The sequence below is a fragment of the Echinops telfairi genome, unplaced genomic scaffold (assembly GCF_000313985.2).
Source record: "Echinops telfairi isolate 266 unplaced genomic scaffold, ASM31398v2 ScPeMD7_5;HRSCAF=22, whole genome shotgun sequence".
Taxonomy (NCBI): domain Eukaryota; kingdom Metazoa; phylum Chordata; class Mammalia; order Afrosoricida; family Tenrecidae; genus Echinops; species Echinops telfairi.
The window spans coordinates 4,444,473-4,465,292 of record NW_022103901.1 but is presented as its reverse complement, the minus strand read 5'-3'; the positions used below and the strand labels follow the sequence as shown (position 1 = coordinate 4,465,292).

At 54.1% G+C, this 20,820-nt stretch overlaps 2 protein-coding genes across 2 annotated transcripts in view; one reads left to right on the top strand and one right to left on the bottom strand.

Annotated features, from left to right (window-relative positions):
* The window catches only part of BRI3 (brain protein I3), a 19,388-nt gene extending 19,144 nt beyond the window's left edge, over nt 1-244 (bottom strand). The window contains exon 1 of the mRNA XM_045284474.1: nt 223-244. Coding sequence (XP_045140409.1) covers nt 223-244 — 22 coding nt within the window. The remainder of the gene's footprint in view (nt 1-222) is intronic.
* Nucleotides 245-16,047: 15,803 nt separating this feature from the next.
* TECPR1 (tectonin beta-propeller repeat containing 1) overlaps nt 16,048-20,820 on the top strand; it is a 25,364-nt gene continuing 20,591 nt past the window's right edge. The window contains exon 1 of the mRNA XM_004705918.2: nt 16,048-16,093. The gene's annotated coding sequence lies outside the window, so the exon portion shown is untranslated. The remainder of the gene's footprint in view (nt 16,094-20,820) is intronic.

Here is a 20,820-nt window from a genome sequence, read left to right as displayed (position 1 = left end):
AAATTTTTGTTGCTCCATATAGACCAAATTTTTAATCAAGAACACCACCCACCCACCCACCCCCGGTCAATGGTGTCCCGCTTTACCAATGTTCAAATCTGGTCACCTTACTGATATGGCATCCTCTGACCACAGCCCCCTCTCCTTTCCCCTCACCCATCGTCCCCTTCCCATTGGGTCCACCGTCCCACTCGTGCCACCTGTACCCGTGGGGGCCCTTACCTGCTTCTTGCACGGTGGACATGGGTAGTTCCTGGTGAGACGCTTAGAGGCCCCGAGGACAGGGCTGGGCAAAGCCCTCTTGTGCTCCAGCAGAAGATGGGCAGAGGGTGGCGTGAGGGACCAGGATGGAGCGAGAAGGCCACCCCCGAGGAGCCATCTCGGCCATGGGAGGCTGCCAGGAGCTGGCCCCTCAGGGGACAGAATGCAGCCTCACAATCCCCGCCAACCCCAAGATTCTCAGTTCTGAGCTTGGAGTCCTGCGGGCGGAAGAGGGTCCCGGGCGATGTGGAACATTCTGGAGGGAAACTGCCTAATACCAGTGCTGAAGGATGCCTTGAGACAATACCGTGACTTGTGAGAAGTGGGGACCTTAGGGTAAGCCCCGTTGAGACACAATGCAACAAGGCACTGAAGACAAGTCCTGGCTCAGCCTTTCCCCTGTGGCCCTAGAAAGTGTCGCTGGGCGCAGGTGAGGTAAGGAGCCCCATTCACGAGGGACCAAGAACTAACAAACCATGCTCACTGCCAGCGACCCTTCAGGACAGGGTAGGTCTGTCCCTGTGGGTTTCCCAGACTCCCTCTGTAGAAACCCTCGTCTTCCCCGCTTCCCGGCGGGGCCACAAGCCAAGCATCTGTCGGAGGGCAATCATCCAGCCCTCTGTGTGGGCTGTCGCCCTCTCAGGTCTCTCAGGCTGCTATCGCAGATCTAGGAAAGCGGGATATGCCTTTCTCCTTGTCTGCCAGAAGAGGTGCCCCCAGGGATGGATGCAAAGAGAGTGTTAGGATGCCAGAGAGCAGGGGTTGGTGGATGGCACCCAGTGGGAAAGGGCACTGCCCACGCCCTGGGCTAGGGGGTCCTGTTTTCACGGAGGGCTGACCCTACGCTGGGTATGCCAAACCTGATGGCTAGCCTCTCTCAGTGCTGGAAGCGGGAAACCCAAGTCACGGCATGAAGGTGACAGCAGGGCTCCTTCCTGCTGGAGGCTCGGAGTGAGAGCCTTCCATGCCTGTCGCACAGCTTGTGTGTGTGTGGTGGTGTGTGTCTCGTGATCCTCGGCTTGTGGCCTCATCACTCCATCTTCGCCTGATCTTCTGAAGAGGGCACCAGCCACTGGGTTCAGGGCTCCCTCTACTTCAGGATGGCCTCACCTTTAGCTCATTGCCTCTGCAAAGACCCCCGTTTCCAATTAAGGTCCCTGTTCTGTCCACACAGCACGCTCTGCTTCCCAGCCGGGTGCCAGCCCTGGCCGACACACGGTGTGGGGCCTCAGATGTTAGACTTGATTCTGGGTCTGTCTGACCTGCTGGTTCCAAAAGTGACACGAGGCTTCCCCTGTCAGATCTAGTTTTTGGAGGAGGAGAACGTATGCTATATGCCACTCTTCACCCTGCTTGCCCATACGAAACACCAGGGCATCTGACTGTAGTGTTAGCCAGCCTGCGATAGAGGACGCGCCCGCGGACTTTCTTTAGTTATGTTGGACTGAATAGTTAAGTCAGGCGATACTTCACATGGTGTCCTTTGATCCAAAGATATAGATATTTGAACAAATTACATGAACTTGGAATTTTCCCCAAGTATCACTTCACCAGTGTCAAGAACTGAAGAATTCCCACTTGTTCCCTTAAAAGGGGCCAGGAACAAGAGTTACTATACAAACAATGGACAGCCGGTGGCACAGGAGCTACACATTAGGCCACTAACCACATGGTTAGCAGTTCAAAACTACCAGTCACTCTGAAGGAGAAATATGCAGCTTTTTACTCTCATAGAGCATTAGAGTCTCAACCCATCGCAATGAGTGATGTATTAAACCCCACTCACACCCCAAGGGGGAAGAACAGAAACGAGGGTGAAAAAAATACAACAGGAACAACAGAAACGGACAGTATCAGATATGAAAATGCTAACTGATAATTTATCAAGGGTTTATGAGGGGATGGGGAAGAGCTGATACCAAGGGCTCAAACAGAAAGAAAATGTTTTCAAAATGATGTCAATCTATATACAAATGCACTTGATACAATTGATGTATGGATTGTTATAAGAGCTGTAAGAGCCCCCAATAAAATGATTTATTTAAAAAAGAAAGAAAAAAAGAATTAGTCTCAGAAACCCACAGGGGCAGTTCTACTCTGTGCTGTGGGGTCACCGAGTCAGAATCCCCTCGATGGCAGTGAGGTGGGTTTGTTTGGGTAGAATGACTGAGCAGTCCTGATGGCAGAGTGGCTGATGTGTTTGACTGCTAGCCACAGGGTCAGCTGTTCGAGCCCACCAGCCACTCTGCAAGAGAAAGATGAGACCTTCTGCTTCCCTAATATTTACAGCTTCGGAAATCCACGGAAGTTCCCATTTGCCCTATAGGACCTCTATGAGTTCTGTACAATAAGTAGAGATCCAAAATGGGTCTGTCAGAGTCCAAGTTCCTTTATGAAATATGCCTGTCTTGTTATAAAACAGCACAACTTCTCCACCTGTGCACAGAAACTCTCAAAGGGCAAGTCAGAACTTTTCTTATCAAAAAGCTTGGAGCCAACTTCACTTCTGAAACATTTAACGTGAATTATCCAGGGACCTCTGTCTATTAAACTGTGTTGTGAAATGCTCACTGGATAATGCGAAGCAGAAAACTCAGGTCTTCCAAATACTTACGGAACTTGCTATGAAGGCTTCCAGTTTTGACACTGAATTGCCCTCACACCTTCCATATATGTTCCCTTTTCAATTTTGTTTTAGTTCCCAGTCTTCTCACGCTGTGGTCTGGCGCTGCAGTATCTAACTTGTGGTCTCTTTACTTATGGCACAGCCTCCCATAGCACAGAGAGAAAGAACCCTGCTGCCGTCGAATCCATTCTAGCTCACAGTGACTCTTGAGCACAGAGAACTGCCCCTTTGGATTCCCAAACCTTTCAGTCTTTTAAAGGCTACAGACAGACTGGTGGGTTCGAACCACTGCCCTTATGCTTGGCAGCTCAATATGTAATCAACTAGCTACCATGGGTCCAAACACAGCTTCTCTTGGAAGTCCCTTAATAGCTCATTCTTTTTCAAATATTTCTTACCCTTTTTTTGTCTTATCCTGTAATTTGTGAGTCTGAATTCTTCCCATATTTAAAACCAGGATGATAAATGAATAAATTAGTGTAACTTGATAGCTGAAAGTATCGTGGAACCCCATACCTAAGAAACTGGAGCCGATGCGGTCTAGACACTGCAGTTTTCTGAATCGGCACCGCAGATGCCCCAGGAACAGCCGAAACCAAAACCACCGAGGGAAATGCTGCTGCTGTTCAGCTGTTGACTGCATGGCTCAAAGGCGACACTGCTCAGAATGTTCTGCTGGAGGTTAGCCTGACGATCCAGGTGAAAAATGCTCAGGATGCAGTTGTTCAGTCGGGACACGGGGCAGGCCTTTGGCCTCTTCTGGCAATGCTACGGAGCTCCTACAGGACTACCGATGAATGCCCAAAGGGCACGTGACACTGTAAGCTGCAACCCGAAGGCACTCGCTCCAGCTCTGTGGGGCAGCAAAACCCAGATCCCCCAACTGAGTGCCCAAGGCACCCACTCTACAAGCCAGCCACGTGCTTGACTTGCTCTGTGGGCTGGGCAGTCCACTGCTCTGCCTCCTGCCCCAGCTCCTGCCGCCGCCCTGGCTGGGCCTCCGCCGCTCTCTGCTGGCACAGCGGTCTCCCAGGTCAAGGGGGCTCAAAACGCACGGATCTTGGGGTCCAAAGGATGTGCTCCCTTCCTGGCTTCTACTTTTGCGGATACTGAGATGCCCCCCACCCCTCCTGTTCCCAAGAGGACTCTTCATACCCTGCAGAATGGCAGTAGCAATTATCCCTGTTCACAATCAGTCACAGTTCAATGATACAACCCAATCAGTATCGTCCCCCACAGTATCTTACCAGACCCGACAGGAAGCAAAGGGAAGTCATTCGGTGGAAGTAACATGGGCTATGGCTCAAAGGGCCAGAATAAAACAACGCACTGCCTTGCAGTCACATTCTGAGGTTCTAGTTGGACATGGGTTTTTAAGAAGACATTATTCAATCTAGTATAAAAAAGAAACAAAAACCCCACTGCAATTGAGATGGTGTGGACTCACAGCGACCCTGTAGGACAGGGCAGAGCTGCCCTGTGAGTTCCTGAGGCTGTGACTGTGTGGAGCAGAGAGCCCTGGCTGCCTCCCACAGAGATGCTGGTGGTTTCAACCTGCCAACCTTATGATTAGCAGCCCAACTTGTCACCACTACACCACCAGGGCTCCCAGCCCAGCACACTGGGTAAAATGATACTTGATTCTAGTTGCTATGTTAACAGGTCAGAAATCCTAACAGGTCCCACTATGGTGAGCGGTATCTGGGATCTTAAAAGTTTATGAGTGGCCACCTGAGATTCAACGACTGGTTGTTAACCATCTAGAACCCAGGGGAAAGAAGGAAACCTATGAGAAGGAACGAGACTGGAGAACCAAGTGTCTCCACACACCTGGAGACATGGTGCCTGGCTACCACCACTGAGCACTGGAAGAATGTGAGACAGATCTTCTCACTCTTTTTTCTAATCATTTTATTGGGGGCTATACAGCTCTTATCACAATCCATCCATCCATCCAGACTGATGGACCTGAGGCTGGAAGGGTCCCTGAGACTATGTCCCGTTGCTCTTCAAACCGTGAAAGGAAACTATCCCGACATCTCCTTTAAACTCAGTAACACAGTTCAGCCTAAAAAGTATAGCCGGTCACCCTTGATTATTGTGTTTCTTTACGTTAAAGAAAAGCACACAGACCCAAAGGAGCAGCAGCTACGTGAATCTGCGTAAAGCGGTTAGGTCAGGGGGCCGACGGATGAAGCCGATGGATACGGAACAACCAGAAACGCAGACAATGAGAACGCTGAAACAACTTGGAGGACGGAACCAATGCCACTGGCCGTTCTAGCTGAGGGGTTTGGCTATGGATGTAAATAGAAATAAACAAACATTTGAAAACTGCTAACAGGTGTGGGACATGGTGCTGTCTCTAACTCCATACCACCTGCCTGAGGGCTGTGTGCGCCGGGGTGAGAGCTGACCTGCTGCTGGACTGGATCTTCTCGCATCCTAGTTTGTCCTTTGGTGCTCTGCATGATGTATCGCCCGGTCCTCTTTAGTCCAACTCAGGAAAGCCCTCGGAAGGGACTATTGTCCCCGCGGGCAGGAGCCAGTAGCCTGACATCTTTCCAAACCCGCAGTCTGCACCACCTCCTTTCCTCCCCAGGCTCCTATGGGGTCCCCCGACTGGGGCTCGCTGTGTGCTCTACCCCTAACCCCCAACTGAGGAACCGTCCCGAGGAGGCAACTGACCTAGCTGTGCTGAATAGCTCTCTCTACTTAACGACTTCCTAGGGCTCTCCCTGGCCCCCAAAGCAAAAGATCCTTCAAGGTCACATGCGAGCTCTGTGCCCCATACAGGTCAGCTTCTAAGCCCACCTCCACCCCCCACTCCTCCAAGCTCCTTCCTCTAAATTCGAACCTCTCACTTGACATGTGCCATTAAGCACCACTTCAGCTGCATTGTTTTCAGACCCGTGGGATTTGGGACAACTGCCCACACCCACACCCCTGCCCCAACTTTCTGGTTCCGCACTCAGACTCCCAGATCAGGCTGCCTGGTTTCAAAGTCCTTGCTTCCTTGATCTTTGAACGTGAGCCCCCATCTGTGACTCAGCTTCCTTATCTGTAAAATGGTGATAGTTGGAGCCTTCCCCGGGGCGTTTGCACACTCAACCTAGCAGGCACGAGGATGGGTGGGCTGCAGAACTCGGTGGGATCATAGGCTTCGTGTCCTCGGGATGGATCTTCTTTGCAAAGATCCACTCAGCAGGGTGGGAGGGAGCTCCTTCACAGCTGCTTGTTACTAGGGAGCCCGGCACTCCCCTCGGTTTGTCAGTCGCTGCCGCCATCCCGTGAGCCCCCCTAGCTGGGTCCCTCTTGTCGGCATGTCAGCAGACCTCAGTCTACCTCGGGAATTTAACCAGCACCATGCCAATCCATCCTCATTCTAACACGGGGCTCAACCGTGGTCATTTGGGGCTGGGTCATCTCCGCTTGCTGAAACCAACAGAAATACCACAGGGGTGGTTTCTATGGACTTAGAAAACCACACCGACAAACCAGCCCACCACCGCCACCACCACCCAGCTCCCTGCCATCGAGTCAATCCCAGCTCGCAGCCACCCTGTAGGGCAGGGAGGACCTGCGCCTGTGCTGTGGGTTTCCGAGACTGTCACTCATGATGGGAGTAGAAAGCCTTGCCTTTCTCCCACGGGTCAGCCAGTGGCATTAAACTGTTGTCCTTCTGGTTAGCAGTCCAACACATAACTGCTATGCCACCAGAGCTCCTCTTCCAAGGAGTCAATGCTGATTCAGAGACCCCACAGCACTGTTCATGGGAGTAGAATGCTCTTTCTCCCACAGCGCAGCTGGTGGTGTTAAACTGCTGACCTGTCAGATCGCAGCCCCAACAGGTGACCACTATGCCACCAAGACGGAGCTTGTTTTCTCAGCTCTGCAGGTGGCGAGCCTTCCTTGTTGGTCGTCCTGGGAGTTCCCTGGTCGTCTCCAGCATGTGCCCCACCTGTGTCTAATCTGCTTTTTTTTTTCTTCCCTTGTCACTTATAAGTGACTAGGGTTAGAACCCACCCAACTCCGGCGTGGTCTCATTCACATAAGCCGTTTCCAAACAGGGCCACCTCCACAGGCTTCCATCTGCCCACCACACTCACTGCTGCCCGGTCCACTCTCCTGGCAGCCTCATGGCACAGAGCAGAGCTGCCCTGGGGCGGGGTGGGATGGGGGGTAGAGGTGTCATAGGCTGTAAACCTTTACTGAAAGGAGGCCTGGTGGCACGTCGTGGGTTATAACTTGGGCTGCTAACTACAAGGTCGACTGTTTGAAACCAGCAGCTGTCCCATGGGAAAAGAGGAGACTGCTCCCATCATGATTACAGCCCTGGGAACCCACAGGGCAATTCTGCCCTGACCTAGAGGGTCACTTTGGGCCAACAGGGATTCCATGGTTTGGGTTGGTTGGTTTTCAGTCTTTACTGCCCCTTCTTTCTCCCATGAAGGTGGGGCCGGTCGCAGCACCGGAATGTAACTGCACAGGGCACGGCGAGAGCCCCCATCAGCACTGCCGCTGCTTTCCTCAGACATCAGATTGTGCGCGGAGCACCCCAACTCCAATGTTTGTTTATTTACGGATTCTGACACCAGCCCTTCCGCCCTCCCGTGGCAATACTACCTCGCTTCTGGGTTCAACTGTCAGTGGTGGTGGCCCTCTGGGACCATGCTGACAGTGGCGTGGTTTTATGAAGGAAATAACAGTGTCCCCCCGCCTTGGGACTGGGATCAAGAGATGACAACTTGGATCAGGGCCAGGTGGCACACAAGGCAAGGTCTAGAGAGCTCCCCTGAAGTGGAGCCTCGCCCCTTTCTTGTTCAGTGCAGGACGGCTCTCTCAGCCTCCCCCCAGTGCTGGGCCTCCCTGCCCTCAGCCTCTGCTGCGTCTGGCCCAGTTTGCAGCCAGCTTGGCAGCTTCCTTGGGCTCTCACAGCTGCATCCCTGCAGTGGATTTTGCCATCGCCACCAACTCAGCCGCAGGGCCTCTCCCTGGTCTGGAGGCACTGGGTCTGCACAGGGACCCTCCTGGGCCTCCCATCATCTCTGTGGGACTGTCCTTTAAGGGGTCCCTCTCCTTTGGGGGGGCTCATGCTCTCTCTACTGCATCTCATCTCTCCTGTGTTTCTCTTGTGCCACCTTCTTTGTGGTTGGCTGCATATATGAGCACATTCCCAGTCAAATCAAGGACAGCAGTGGCGGGGGGGGGGGGGGGGGGGTGTTGTAGGGGAGACACACTGGCCAATCCCCTCTTGGTAGACCATACCACTTATTTGTATAAGATTATCGGCCAATCCCTCCAAAACAGTCTCACTGCCATCCATCCAGTCAATAATGGCTCATCATGACCCTACAGAGCAGGGTAGAAGTGCCCTGTGCACTGTGAGCTTCCAAGACGGCCACCGTTCACAAGAGTAGAAAGCCCCCTCTTTCTCCGGAGGAGCTGTCTGGTGGTTTCAAAGTGTCCACCTTGCAGATGGCAGCCCAACTCGAAACCACATGTCAACTGGGGGGCCGATCCCTACCAGGTGCTTAAAACTGACCAATCACAAAGCAGGCTGCAGGCCAGGGGCCACTCAAAAGCATCCAACCATTAAGCTGCTGACAGGCTTGCAGGAAAGCCAATCAACCTGAACAACAGTCACTCTCCCTGGGGTGGAAACCTAGGGCAGGGGTTCGGAACTGCTTGGGCAAAAAGCTGAGCAAAGGAATTCATTGCATGGGGAAGGGGGTCGGGCAACACAATGACCCCAGTGGAAAACCACAGCTCCCAAACAGGCAAGTGAACAGAGGCCCTCTGGTGGGCCATGCCCTCGCTGCCCTGAGCCAGCCTTGCCAGAGGACTGGCACAAATCTCCTGGGGGTCTTGGTCAGGCACTGCCTCTGCGTGTTAGGCTGGGTTCTCTAGAGAAGCAAAACGAGCGACGTGTGTGTGCCTGGGCGTGTGCACAGGTGGAGAGATTTCCATCAGGAAACAAATGGCTCCCCTACTGGAAAAGCTACCAAGTCTGCTCAGAAGGCTAAGAGTATTGCCCGTGACACCTGCCACCCAGCCTTCATCAGCGGGGGAAGAACAGCCTCAGAGCAGCTTGTCCCGACTGGCCATTTCCGTTTCATAGCAGAAGACTGGTTTGTGACAGTGCATCGTAAAGCTGTCTGAGGGAAAGCAATGTTCTGTGGACCCCGCTTCTTTTGTGTGTGGTAGTTTTATATTACTAGATTTTTTAAATTAGAAAACTTGACCAAAAATCTCACATTGTTTTGGGACCCATTAAGACAAAGTTTAATGAGAAAGAGAGGACTTCCACAGTGGTAGACAGGGTCGATGGTCAGCCGAGGCTTCTCCTGACTCCTGTAGCTGGGGAAGCAGATCAACAGGAGGATGGAGGAGGGCTGCAGGCTGGTGGTTGCAGAGGCAAATGAATCAGAGGGTCTCACATTTTGTCGCCGGCTTCTGGATGGACCAGATGCAGGATCCAGATCCAGAAGGGGGCAAGAGTGCCTTCACTCTGGCTGTCTTCAACAAAAGGCCACACCCACAAGGTGGTGTCATCAGGCTGCAACCTGACTGATGGGTTGGACTCCACCTTGCCTCCACCCAGGAGTGTCCAGTTGACATAAACGCTAACCATCACACCACAGGGCGGTGGCTTTAAAGAGCAGCAGCTTATGTTTCAGAGCTTTGAAGCCAGAAGTTGGGATTCAGAGTCTGGCTCTAGGGGAAGGGGCTCCCTTCTTGTCTAGTTCAGTTTCTCTTAGTCGGCAATCCTGGGTGTTCCGAGGCTTGGACACCCAGCTGCCTCCACTGCCATCAATCAGTCTGCTGCTCTTTGTGCCATCCACCAGTGACCTGTTGTAGGGCCTGCCTACACTGATAGGGAAGCAGACCTGGTCTAGTGGTTCTGTGCTGGCCTGCTAACTGCAAGGTCGTCAGCAGTTTGAAACCACCAGCTGCTCTGGAGGGTGGGGGCGGGGAGAAAGACAAGGCTTTCTACTCCCATGGAGTTACAGTCTCGGAAACCCACAGGGGCAGTGCTACCCTGCCCTATTGGGTCATTACTGTGGGATACAGAAAGATTTCTCCCAAGTTCCTAGAGCTAAAGTTCCTTTTTCTGGGAACCATGGATTATACTTTTTCACCACTTGTAGAAAACCTTGCATCTTTTTATTCATTGCTGCTACCTTTTGTCTCTTCAGTAAATGTGTGAAAGTAATAGCGTCTCAGGGTTACTCCCGTCTTGCCCCACCATCCTCTTTAAAATATTATACTATTCTTATTCCTACGTATCTGCTAATCCCCCAACCGGATCCCCACTTCACAATTTCCCAGACTCCCTGTACCGTCCAGCGGGTCCGTACAATTGTTACAGAGGGTATAACTCAAAAAGCATTCTTTTCCTACTGCGGTGCAATGGGCGCCATCTGTGGGGGAAGCCAGCCCCTGGGCTTTCTACTCCCTTGAAGAGTTTCCTCTCGGGAACTCACAGGGCGGTGCTCCCTGCCCTCCTGGGTCATTACCAGTTGGAATCGATTCTATAGCACTGAGTTTGGTTTTTTCTTTTCACTGATGAGGCCCAATTCACAAAGAAAAATCTTTTTTCAAAAATCCTATTCCTTGGCTTCAGACCCAAGGTGTAGGAGGTGGGACTCCAAGGCGGTCCTCTTGTCTGTTGGGTGGGGGCACCACCTGTCTGCCTCTGGTCTCCAGCGCTGCTCTGACAGAAAGGCCACACGCAGGCAGCTCTAACAAAGGCATACTGTGACCTGCTGTGAAGTCCATTCCGGCTCATAGATACCCTGCAGGACCGGGCAGAACTGGCCCTAGGAGTTCCCAGCACTGCAAGTCTTCACTCCAACAGACCGCCTCGTCTTTCTCCCGAGTAGCAGCAAGGGGGCTCCAACCGCCAGCCTTGTGGCTGCCAGCTTAATCACTGCGCCACCAGGGTTTGTTAATGCTAGCACGGAACCCGGCAGCAAACACCTGTCTGATGAACACCTGGCTGTCACACTTGCTTGATCTCCAGGACCAGATGGGGGCTAAGATTTCTCAGGCATAAAACCAAAATAACCAAACCACCTGCCAGGAAGATTCAGACTTGTACACCGTAACCGGTCAGGGTAGCAGTGTCCTTGTGGGTTCCCATGGCTATCGGTGTTGACAGGCCCAGGAAGCCCTCTGAGCATCTGGAGTTTGAACTGCCGACCTTGCGGTAACCCACTCCCCACTAGGGCTCCATTTCTCAGGCCTGGGGGCTGTCGCTGACTTCTAGGTGTGGTCCACCGTTTGTTCTTTGGGTTTCAGAGATTTGCAGTTTCGAGGATGTTTTGTTTCTTTCTCTTTGAAAGAAAACACACTTCCTCGTGCAGGGCACCTTTAGCTACGAGGGACTGGGCACACATAAGCTTCCATGGGCAGCTCCTGCCAGGCTTCTTCAGCCACATGTGGGGGAAGCATGACATTGTAGCTGCTTTACTTAGCACCTTGTGCGGGACAGAGCTGGGGTTGGTTCAACTAGCAAGTGGGGAGAGGTGGGGCTGAGGGCTGCCTCACTGGTACCCAGAGTGCTGACCCAAGGGAGCTGAAGACTGCCAAGAATCCCGCCTTGGGGAGCGCCCAACTCAATGCTGACCGCCTGACTCACTGGCTGGACAGAGGGGAGATGGTTGTTGGCCAAATTTAGAGCAAGAAAAATACCATGGGCCACTTGTGATAAGGTGACTAGATGAATCACAGCTTTCAGAGAAAAGAGAACTAGAACAATGTGTGACAGATTGGGACGTGTCTCTCCAAAACGTCTGCTAATGTGGCTGGGCCTTGAGTTGCCGTGTGATGGAGTTGCCCTCTGATATAATCGTCCTCCACTTAGTATTATAAATCCTCACCTCAGTGATGTTCATGAGGCCGGAGCGGAGCCAGTCATGCTAATGAGGCAGGACATAATCTACATGATTAGGCTGTATCTTGAGCCCATCTTTTGAGATTCTCTCCACTGGGAACCACCGAGCCCCAGGAAAGACGGCTGCCAAGACACAGGGAGATGTCCAAGGAATGCCTGGCCTACACGTGCCGCGGGACCTTCCTGTGAAGCCAGAGAGTCGTCCCTGGACTTCTCGCCCCCTGAACTAAGCAAGTAAATTTGCTTGTCAAAACCATCCACTCGTGACGATTTGTTACAGCCGCACGAGGCGAGGAGCCCCGGTGGCGTAGTGGTTAAGTGTTTGGCTTCACAATCAGCAGCAGTGCAAGACCACCAGCAGCTCCATGAGGGAAAGACTGGGTTTTGTTGCTATGAGTCAGCACTGACTCGAGGGGAGGGAGTTGGGAGTTTGGGCGAGTCTGGAACCTCACTAGTGACCCCAATGGATGACAAATCCACATGCCCTCAGAGCTGCCAGGAAGGGCCTGACCATCCCAATCTAGCACAGGAAAACCTCCTCATTGGGGGACTAAGAGAAGGCCAGGGTGGCCAGGCGTGTGCACGTGGAGGTCGAGAGTGAGGTGGGGAGAGGAGATAGGTGTGACCGGTCCCCTGCTACAAACGTCTTCCTTTCTCAGACTCTTCTGATGGTTTCCACTGCAAGACCAGCCAGTGCGCTGGGGATCAGTCAACGTCCATCCTTCGGTTGTGACTGAGGAGCAAGTCCGGGGCAGCCATCAAGGAAGTCACCCTCTGAAAGATGTCGCAGGTGCGATCACGGAGACAGATGAGGAAACAAGCAGAGCCAGGTGAGGGGAGGCTGGAAAAGGTACAAAGTCTGAGGGTGGGGCAGCCCAGGCCTCCTGCCACTCGGTCCACCACAAGCTGACCTTTGACCCCTTTGATAAGAGTCTGGCAGGCTGACCAAGATGAGAAAGGGGCAGGAGGAAGGGGGGTGGGCGTGTGGGGCATTGGGAGGCGAGAGGTCTGAACAGGGGGCCGGAGCTAGTAGTGGAGAGTTGGTGGAGAGCAGAGTTGTGGGTGGGAGTGAAGGAGTGACTGGGGAGCGAAGGCCAGAGGGAAGGGCCGACTCTCCTGCAACCAGTGCGCCCACCAGCCCAGCCTCCTGCTGGCCTTACTCCCCCCTCCCTGCCGGCCACACGACATCCCCAGGGCAGTGATCATTACAGGAGCAGACTGCCACAGCTTTTCTCCACCAGTGGATGGTGGGTTTGAACTGCTGACCTCTTGGTTAACATTGAGTGGTTAACCACTATGCAAGCAGGGCTGCTTCCCAAACACTGTGCTGTGGAGTAGTTCCAGTCCATAGCCTCCCTATGGCTGACGAGCAAAGCACTGCCGCTCACGCGCCCTCCTCCCAACGCCAGCCGTGCTCGAAGCTTCAGGGCTCCTGCATGGCTGAGGGTGCAGAGCGGGCACGTGCTGGTGGGGTTGGTAGTAGTGCCCTGCTCAAAGATGTGCCCCTCAAAGTAGCACAGCCGGTCCAGAATGAGGTTTGACATCAATCGACAGTTCACCTTTTTGAAACGAGAAAACCCCTCATACACATTGAGTGTTTCCATAATGCTGTCCTTGTAAGTTGTGTTCCAACATCACAAGTTTCTGTGGCATTTTTTCCAAGCAGGAAACGCAATTTCATAGCCACACTGTTCTCTTAAACCAGCCAGCACAAAATGACGTTCAAATGAAACTGCTTTTATGAAAAAAATTCACTGTGACCAGAGAGAACCTTCCCAGGCAACGCCACTGGGTGCACTAACTCTGAGGGAGTTGCTTGATGCTCGCCTAGCAGGAAAAATTCATACTAGGGATGCTCCACCCAGTGGAATTTTTTTCCGGGTTTTTTTGGGTACTCCCTCGTACTTTGGACATATTGCGAGGAGAGACCAGTCCCTGGAGAAGGGCATCATGTTTGGTGAAGAGGAAGAGCAGTGAAAAAGAGGAAGGCCCTGGAGAGACGGACTGACACTGTGGCTGAATCAGTGGGTTCAGACCTCAGAACAACTGTGAGGATGGCACAGGATCGTGCAGTGCCTCGTCCTGCTGTGCACAGGGTCGCTACCGGTCAGTCGACTGGCTGGTACCCAGCAATCACTCTTTACAGGAGTGGAAAGCCTCATCTTTCTCCGGAGGAGCGGCTGGTGGTTTCCAACCGCTGACCTTGCAGTCCGATATGTAACCAGTGTTCCCAGGGCTCCTGGCCAAACAAAAGACGTGCCTGTAGTGTGAGCAATCACACAAGGGAGGTTTGTATTCCTTAGCACAGTTGATCAGGTGAGATCTACAGGCCAGCATCTGCCCAACATCTCCCAGGCAGGCAGGGACAGGAGAGAAGGCAGAATGGAAAAAGCCAGCCGTGGAGACTGGAAAACTGATCTGACCTGTCACGTTTCTCCAAATCACACCAGTTTGAGAAAGCGCTGAAGGCGATGAGCATGTGTGACAGACATGGCGCTGAAGGTGATATGCTGGGTAGTGACTAGAACGGTCATGGCCCACCCATGGAGGGCATTGAATTCAACACCCATAAGCCCAAGTTCACACAGCTCCAGGGTCACAGGCAGAATAGCACCCACCTCTCCTGACCCACAATTTAAGGGTGCTGTGACTGGTAGCCCCTCATCCTGTGGTGGTGTGTTGTCAATTCCACCTGAGAGTGACCCTGGAGAATGGAGTAAAGCTGCCCTACTGTGTTTCCAAAGCTAGTGGCACTGTGGTTAAGCACTGGGCTGCCAACCACGAGGTCAGAGGTTCAAACCCACCAGCCACTCTGAGGGAGAAAGAGAGGCTGTTTGTTCTCTTAAAGATCTACAACAGTGGTTCCCAACCTTCCTAATACTGCAACCCTTTCATACAGTTCCTCATGTTGTGGTGACCCCCAACCATAAAATTATTTTCAGTGCTACTTCCTAACTGTAATTTTGCTACTGTTATGAATCGTCCTGTCAATATCTGACATGCAGGATGTATTTTAATTGTTACAAATTGAACATAATTAGAGCACAGTGATGAATCACAAAAACAGCATGTAATTATATATTATGAAATATTTATTTCTAATGACAAATCAAGGAAATTTTGTCTTGAAGTGTGGTGTAGCATGGGTAACGGGCTTCACGCCGGGTACTCGTATGTGGGCGTAGCTGCATGTGGGCGGACCCATCTGGAGACGGATTGAAATAATGTGTTGCGACACATGAAGGGCTCACAACCCGCAGGTTGAAAACCGCTGACCTACAGCCTTGGGAACCAACCTACTCTTTGGCAGTGAGTTTGGTTTGGGGTTTAATCTTTACAAGCAGACATCGTTCTCCTTTGGAGCAATTGTTGGGTTTGAACTGTTAACCATTTGGTTAGCACTGAGCAATTAACCACTGCACCACCTGGCCCTCTTCTGCTAACAGTACCTCCATCCTTACCTGGGAACCATGCCCTTGGCTGGGCTGGCCCTCCTGCTGCAGGCAGGTTCTCCCCACACCTCCAGCGGCAGCAGTTGCGCGCTGGGCTCCCGGTCCGCTAAAACTCGGAGAAGCCGCCCAGGGCCGCCTGGCTCTTCGGCTTCCCACTTAGGTCTGGCTAGCTGCTCCGACCACGCTCGCCGGGGAAGGGGAACTGGGGCCCCCTCTGGCCCAACCTCGTGATTCCCCACCTCCCGGGGTGGGGGGCGGAGCGCAGCCTCGCGGTTACCCAGCCCGGGGGACACGCAGTCTCCAATCCCGGCTACTCCTCACACGCGGCCCGCGGGCCTCGTCCCCACTGCCAGTCAACGGCCTTTCCACAGCAGCCTCCAGCGCCCCCCCACCCCGCCTTAAAGGAACTTAAAATTAGCTTTTCTGCCGCAACACCGCGAGCGTTACCGCTCCGACCTTTCACCAAGCTCCCACGGCGTATTCCCCCAAGACGCCGCCCGTGCAAGCGACGTCCTCCCCAGGGCTCACGCTTCAAGCCCCGCCGCCGAGGGACGGAAGCCACCGGGACACCCGCTATGGGTCCCCGCCGCGTGCCTCCCGCGCTGCGCCCGCGCCCAGGAAGCCGCTGAGCGACGCCGGAAGTGGGCGGCCGCGCGACCTCGCCGCGACCCCAGGCCGGCCCGGGCCGCAACGCCTCGCGGCCAATCGCGCGCCATCTCTCTCTGACGTCACGAGAGGCTAGCCAATGGTCGCGGGCCCGTCCGCCCTCCGCCCGCCTGTGGGAGGGCCCGGCCGCCGCCGGGGAGCAGGCTGGGACCCTGCGCTGGTCTGCAGGGGCCGGCGGGTGCTGGCCAGGTGAGTGCAGCCCCTGCAGCGGGGATCGAACGCTTCGGCCCGCTAAGACAGGGGGGGCGTCACGACGGGGCAGGGGGACCCGTCCCCTCCCGCCACCGTGTTGCAGGGTCCTTCAACAGGAGGAAGGGGCTGTATCTGCACACACCTGGGGGAGGCGGTCCCCGTGTCCTGGCACTCGGACAGGTGGGCGTAGGAACTGCGGGGCCTAGGCGATGCTCCCTTCAGTGTTTGGGCTGGAATTAGCCCCAGGTGATGCCAACCGTTGCTACTCGGGTGCCAACTTAAAGGTGGATGGTAACAAACTCCCCCAGCTACCCTGTGGAAGAAAGGCCTGGCGATCTGATGCTGTAAAGTTTGGGTTTTTTTTTTTTAACCCTTTGCTATGAAGTCAATTCAGACTCATCGTGACCTCGTAGAACAGAGTGGCACTGCCCCAGAGTGTTTCCGAGCCTGTAATCTTTACAGAAGCGGAATGCCACAACGTTCTCCTGATGAACCGTTTGGTGGGTTCAAACCGCAGACTTTGTGGTTAGCAGCCAAGCAGTTAGTCACTGTGCCACCAGACTCCTTCCATTATAATTACAGCCAAGACAGCCCTAGGTGCTCAGCTCTTATCTAAGCTGATTTGGGGCAAATGGCAGCTGTTTGGGTGGTTGGTTATTTTATTTGGGGTGCTAGAGCCCAGTTTTAGAGCATGGCCCCACCAGGAGCCCATCCAGCCTTCTGGTGATTAGTAGTGGAGGGAGCAAAGTCCTGGTCCCCGTATTTAGTGAGAGCAGATGGTCAGGGCTGGGCATGCCCATACTTGCCACTGGTGGCAGCATAGGGGGCCTGAGGCCATCACCTGTCAGCCAAGCAAAAGCCAGGCTGGCTTATCCACAATGATGGGCGAAGGCAAACCGTCTGTGGAAAACCAGCCCAGGGCACCCTCTGGTCAGGCTAACCCCATTTATAAGGAAGGGCTGGGGTAGTTTTTGAACAGCCTCTGCAGTCGGCAGCCAGCATGTGCCAGCTGTTAAAACCCTAAGACTGCTAACGGAAAGTTGGGCGGTGTGAGTATGCCCAGAGGTTATCTTAGTTCTGAAAGAGCACAGCCCTTGGAACCCCCGGGGGAGTACATACCGTTCTCACAGGACAGACATGAGGTTATGAGTTGGAATTGACTCTCTGGCCAGTGCTGTAAGCCTCCTGTCCTAAGTGCTGCTCTAACCGGAATTCCGCAGGTGGGCAGCTTCAGCAAATAAACATTTTCTCTCAGTTTGGGAGTCAGGCTTTCTCTCTCTTTTGGTTCTGGGGGAAGGTCCTTGTCTCCTTACAACATCTGTAAGCATAGTGCAGGAGCCTGGGTGGCATATGATTATGTGTTGGTTGGCAACCACAAGGTCAGTAATTCGAAGCTTAGTGCTTCCAAAGAGAGTTCCAGCCCCAAATTCAAAGGGGACAGTCCTACCCTGGTCACAGGGTTGTTTGAATGGGAATGGACTCCATTGGCCGTGAGTTTGAGGTCCAGTGTTCCTTCAAAGTCTCCATGTCTGAGCAGAGGCCTGAGGAGAGGTCCCTTAGTTCTGGGCTTCAGCTCTACCTTCTAGGCCCACTGAGAGGGCAACTATGCTCCCTCAGCTTCGGGGCAACCCCATTCTCCTCCAACTGGGTGGCAACCGTATCCCCTCAGCCCCTGCAGCCCAGGTCTTCTGCCACTTGGAGATGGCAGCCTTCGCCACCCGTTCTGCTGCCCCAGCTCTTGGCCCCATTACACTGGCACTGGTTAATGGCAGCCTGACATTCTGGAACAGAGCTGGTGAAGACCTGACTTTTTGAAACACTGGAGGCTGTGGCCCCACCCTTGGGAACGCAGAGGCCCAGCTGGAGTACACTCATACCGGGACATAAGCATTTACTCGATGGTAAGTGGTATGAACCACTATCTAGCGCGGCCGTCGCAGAAACACGAGTGGCTTTAGCCAACATGGGTTCTCTCCCTCACTGCCATTGAGCCGGTGCCGGCTCACAGCCACCCTACAGGGCACAGGAGAACTGCCCTTGTGGCTTTCGAAGACTGTTAACTCTTTACAGGAGTAGAAAGCCTCATCTTTATCTCTTGGAGCGGCTGGTGATTTCAAACTGCTGACCTTGCCCCACTCCTAACTTGGGTGCCAGTTCTCCGGGAAGGCTTTTGTCTCTGAGGGCAGGTCCTGGTCTCCTTGCAACATCTGTAGGCCTGCATCCCTCGAGGATATGCGTGTGTCTTTGCATCAATCTTCCGCTGGGCCTAGGAGCTTCCCAGCACAGGGACCCTGGGTCCAAAGGATGCTTTGCTCCTGGCTCTTCTCTACAGCAGGAATGAGGTCTTTCCCTCTCCTTAGATAATAGGTGGTGCAGGCTACTCCCCAGGGAGCTGCTCTTACATCCGATCGGGAGTGGGACCAGAATAAGGATACTTCATCCCACCCGAGTCCCCTTCCTGTTGATTGAATGCCTGAGAGCTCACCCTGGGAGATGATAGGATGCTTCATCCCACCCGAGTCCCCTTCCTGTTGATTGAATGCCTGAGAGCTCACCCTGGGAGATGATGACATCATTGCAAAGCTGTGACCTAGGCAAACTGACACATAGTTAGGGGGCACACCATTCAACCCATGACCCACCTGGCGGGGCCGGTGCTCTTTCTGCCGACAGCCAGCTGGAGTAACCAGAAAACAAGCAAACAGACATTCCAGCAAGGAGCCCAAGGTAAAACAGACTCAGGAAAGCAGCCCTGGGGAGGCTTCTTGGAATGACATTTCTCTCAACCACATCTCCGCCCAGCCCCCTCCCCAGCTCCTGCTCCCTGGAGCATCTTTGGCCCCTGGAGGGGGTCTGTGGATGATGGGACTGTGATGTAAACCATGCTGAGGGCAGCCAGCAGGCCTTTGGAGTCATTCCTCTCTGTGGAGGGACAAAAGCTCTAAAGAGAAGTTCCGCTGCAGAAGTTCCCTGTGTGTCGGTCAGAGCCTTGAATATTGTTCTTTCCACCCCACAAAACCAAGACACCTTTGAACCCCAGCATGTTGGGGCTGTGGGTTTCAATCCCCTTTTGAAAGAGCCCTTTGCTTGCGGCCACTGGTCAGCTTGGAGCGGGGAGGTGGACGTGGCATGGCAGGAATCCAGGTGGAGGCCACAGGAGGTGGATTGATGAGGGAGGGCTGCCCCGGGCCACCCTCTGTGCCTGGGAAGTGACTTGCCTCCAGCTGGCCAGGCCCTGCCCTGAAGGGAGCCTGCACGCGGCCCTCATTCCAGCTCTGCCCTGTAGCAGAGGCCTGAGTTAGCTGCCCGAGAGGCTCAACTCCGTCCCTGTGGAAATGCCTGCTTTGTCACGTCCCTGAAGGGAAGTGTCACGTGCGCTCAGCATCTCAACCTGCAGACCGAGCCAGGCTTGTCTGATTGCTCCTGCAGCTAACCGTGACCCAGGGGCTGCCTTAGGACACCAAAGCGCATTCAGGTGACCCCAGAGAAATGGACGTTTCCAGAAAACACTCTCCCCTCCCCCATTCGTTTATACGGCGAACAGTTTCGAACAGACTAACGCAACCGACCCCAGTGCCGGCGAATTGATTCCAACCCACAGCGGCCCTGGAGGATGGGGTGGAACTGCTCCCTGAGGCAGCCGCCGCGACTCTTAAGTCGTTATGGGAGCAGAATGCCAGTGGGCTCGAGCCGCTGCCCGTGGGGTCAGCAGCTCATTGCTGTTTTGTCCCTGGTGGCTCGGACTGCCCAGGGAGGAGATAAGGGACGTGGGGTCAGCACAAGCTCCTCAAGGAGCCCCCTGACTCAGGCACCCAGGGCCTGGGCTCGCTGGAAGGTTAGGAATGCCCTGTTCGCAGTGGCCTTTGCCGTGACGCCTGTCACCTCCCTTTCTGCCACCTCTCTTCACGTCCTCTCCTGGGTATTTCCCAAGCTTGGCTCCTGTCCACACCGTGTCCCTCCCTGATTTCCTCCTCAGTCTGTTCCCTGTGTTCTGGGTGTCTGTGAGACACTTTGTTCCCAAGAGTCCAGGTGTCCGGAGCAGCTATTGCTGCCAGCTCTACTCAGCAGCCTGTGACACCCTGCTGACACACCCCAGGTCACCACAACAGCCCTGCCCAGCCTCGAGGCCTCCAGACCCTGCCTGTCCCCTGAGAAGCTCCAGTTCCCAACCGGACTGGCCGGCCCTGGGCAGGGAGCCTCTGGCCTCCCTCCTGGCCCTTGGGCCCCGAGCTGCCATGTCCCCTGATTCTGATGCTGCACCCCACAATCTGCTGGCATGGAGCCCCCAAAGCAGGGGGGTGTTTTCCCCACAAACCAAGACTCCAGGCTGGGCCCCAGGACAGGTAGCACCTGGGTTCATTAGCTGTGAACCCCCGAAGAACCGTGGCCTGACTTAGGCTAAGGTGCAGGGGCCCAAGTGGCTGCCCTCACCAAACCCAGCAAGGAGGAGTCCCCCCAGAGGCCCCTGTTTCAGAGGGAAACCTATCAACAACTGCAGAAGGGGCCCCTCCAGCGACACAGGAGATGGGGCTGCATTTCAGGACTCTAACTCTGCCTATCGCCTATCGTTTGTTTTCAAAGAAAGAGCTGAAGGAACTAGGATTCCCCCAAAACAACCCGCCCCCCCTCAAAAAAAAAGCCCAAACCCATTGCTGCCAAGCCGAGTCAGCATTGGGCCACAGAGCAGAACTGTGCCATGGGGGTTTGTGTGAGACCAGAATAGA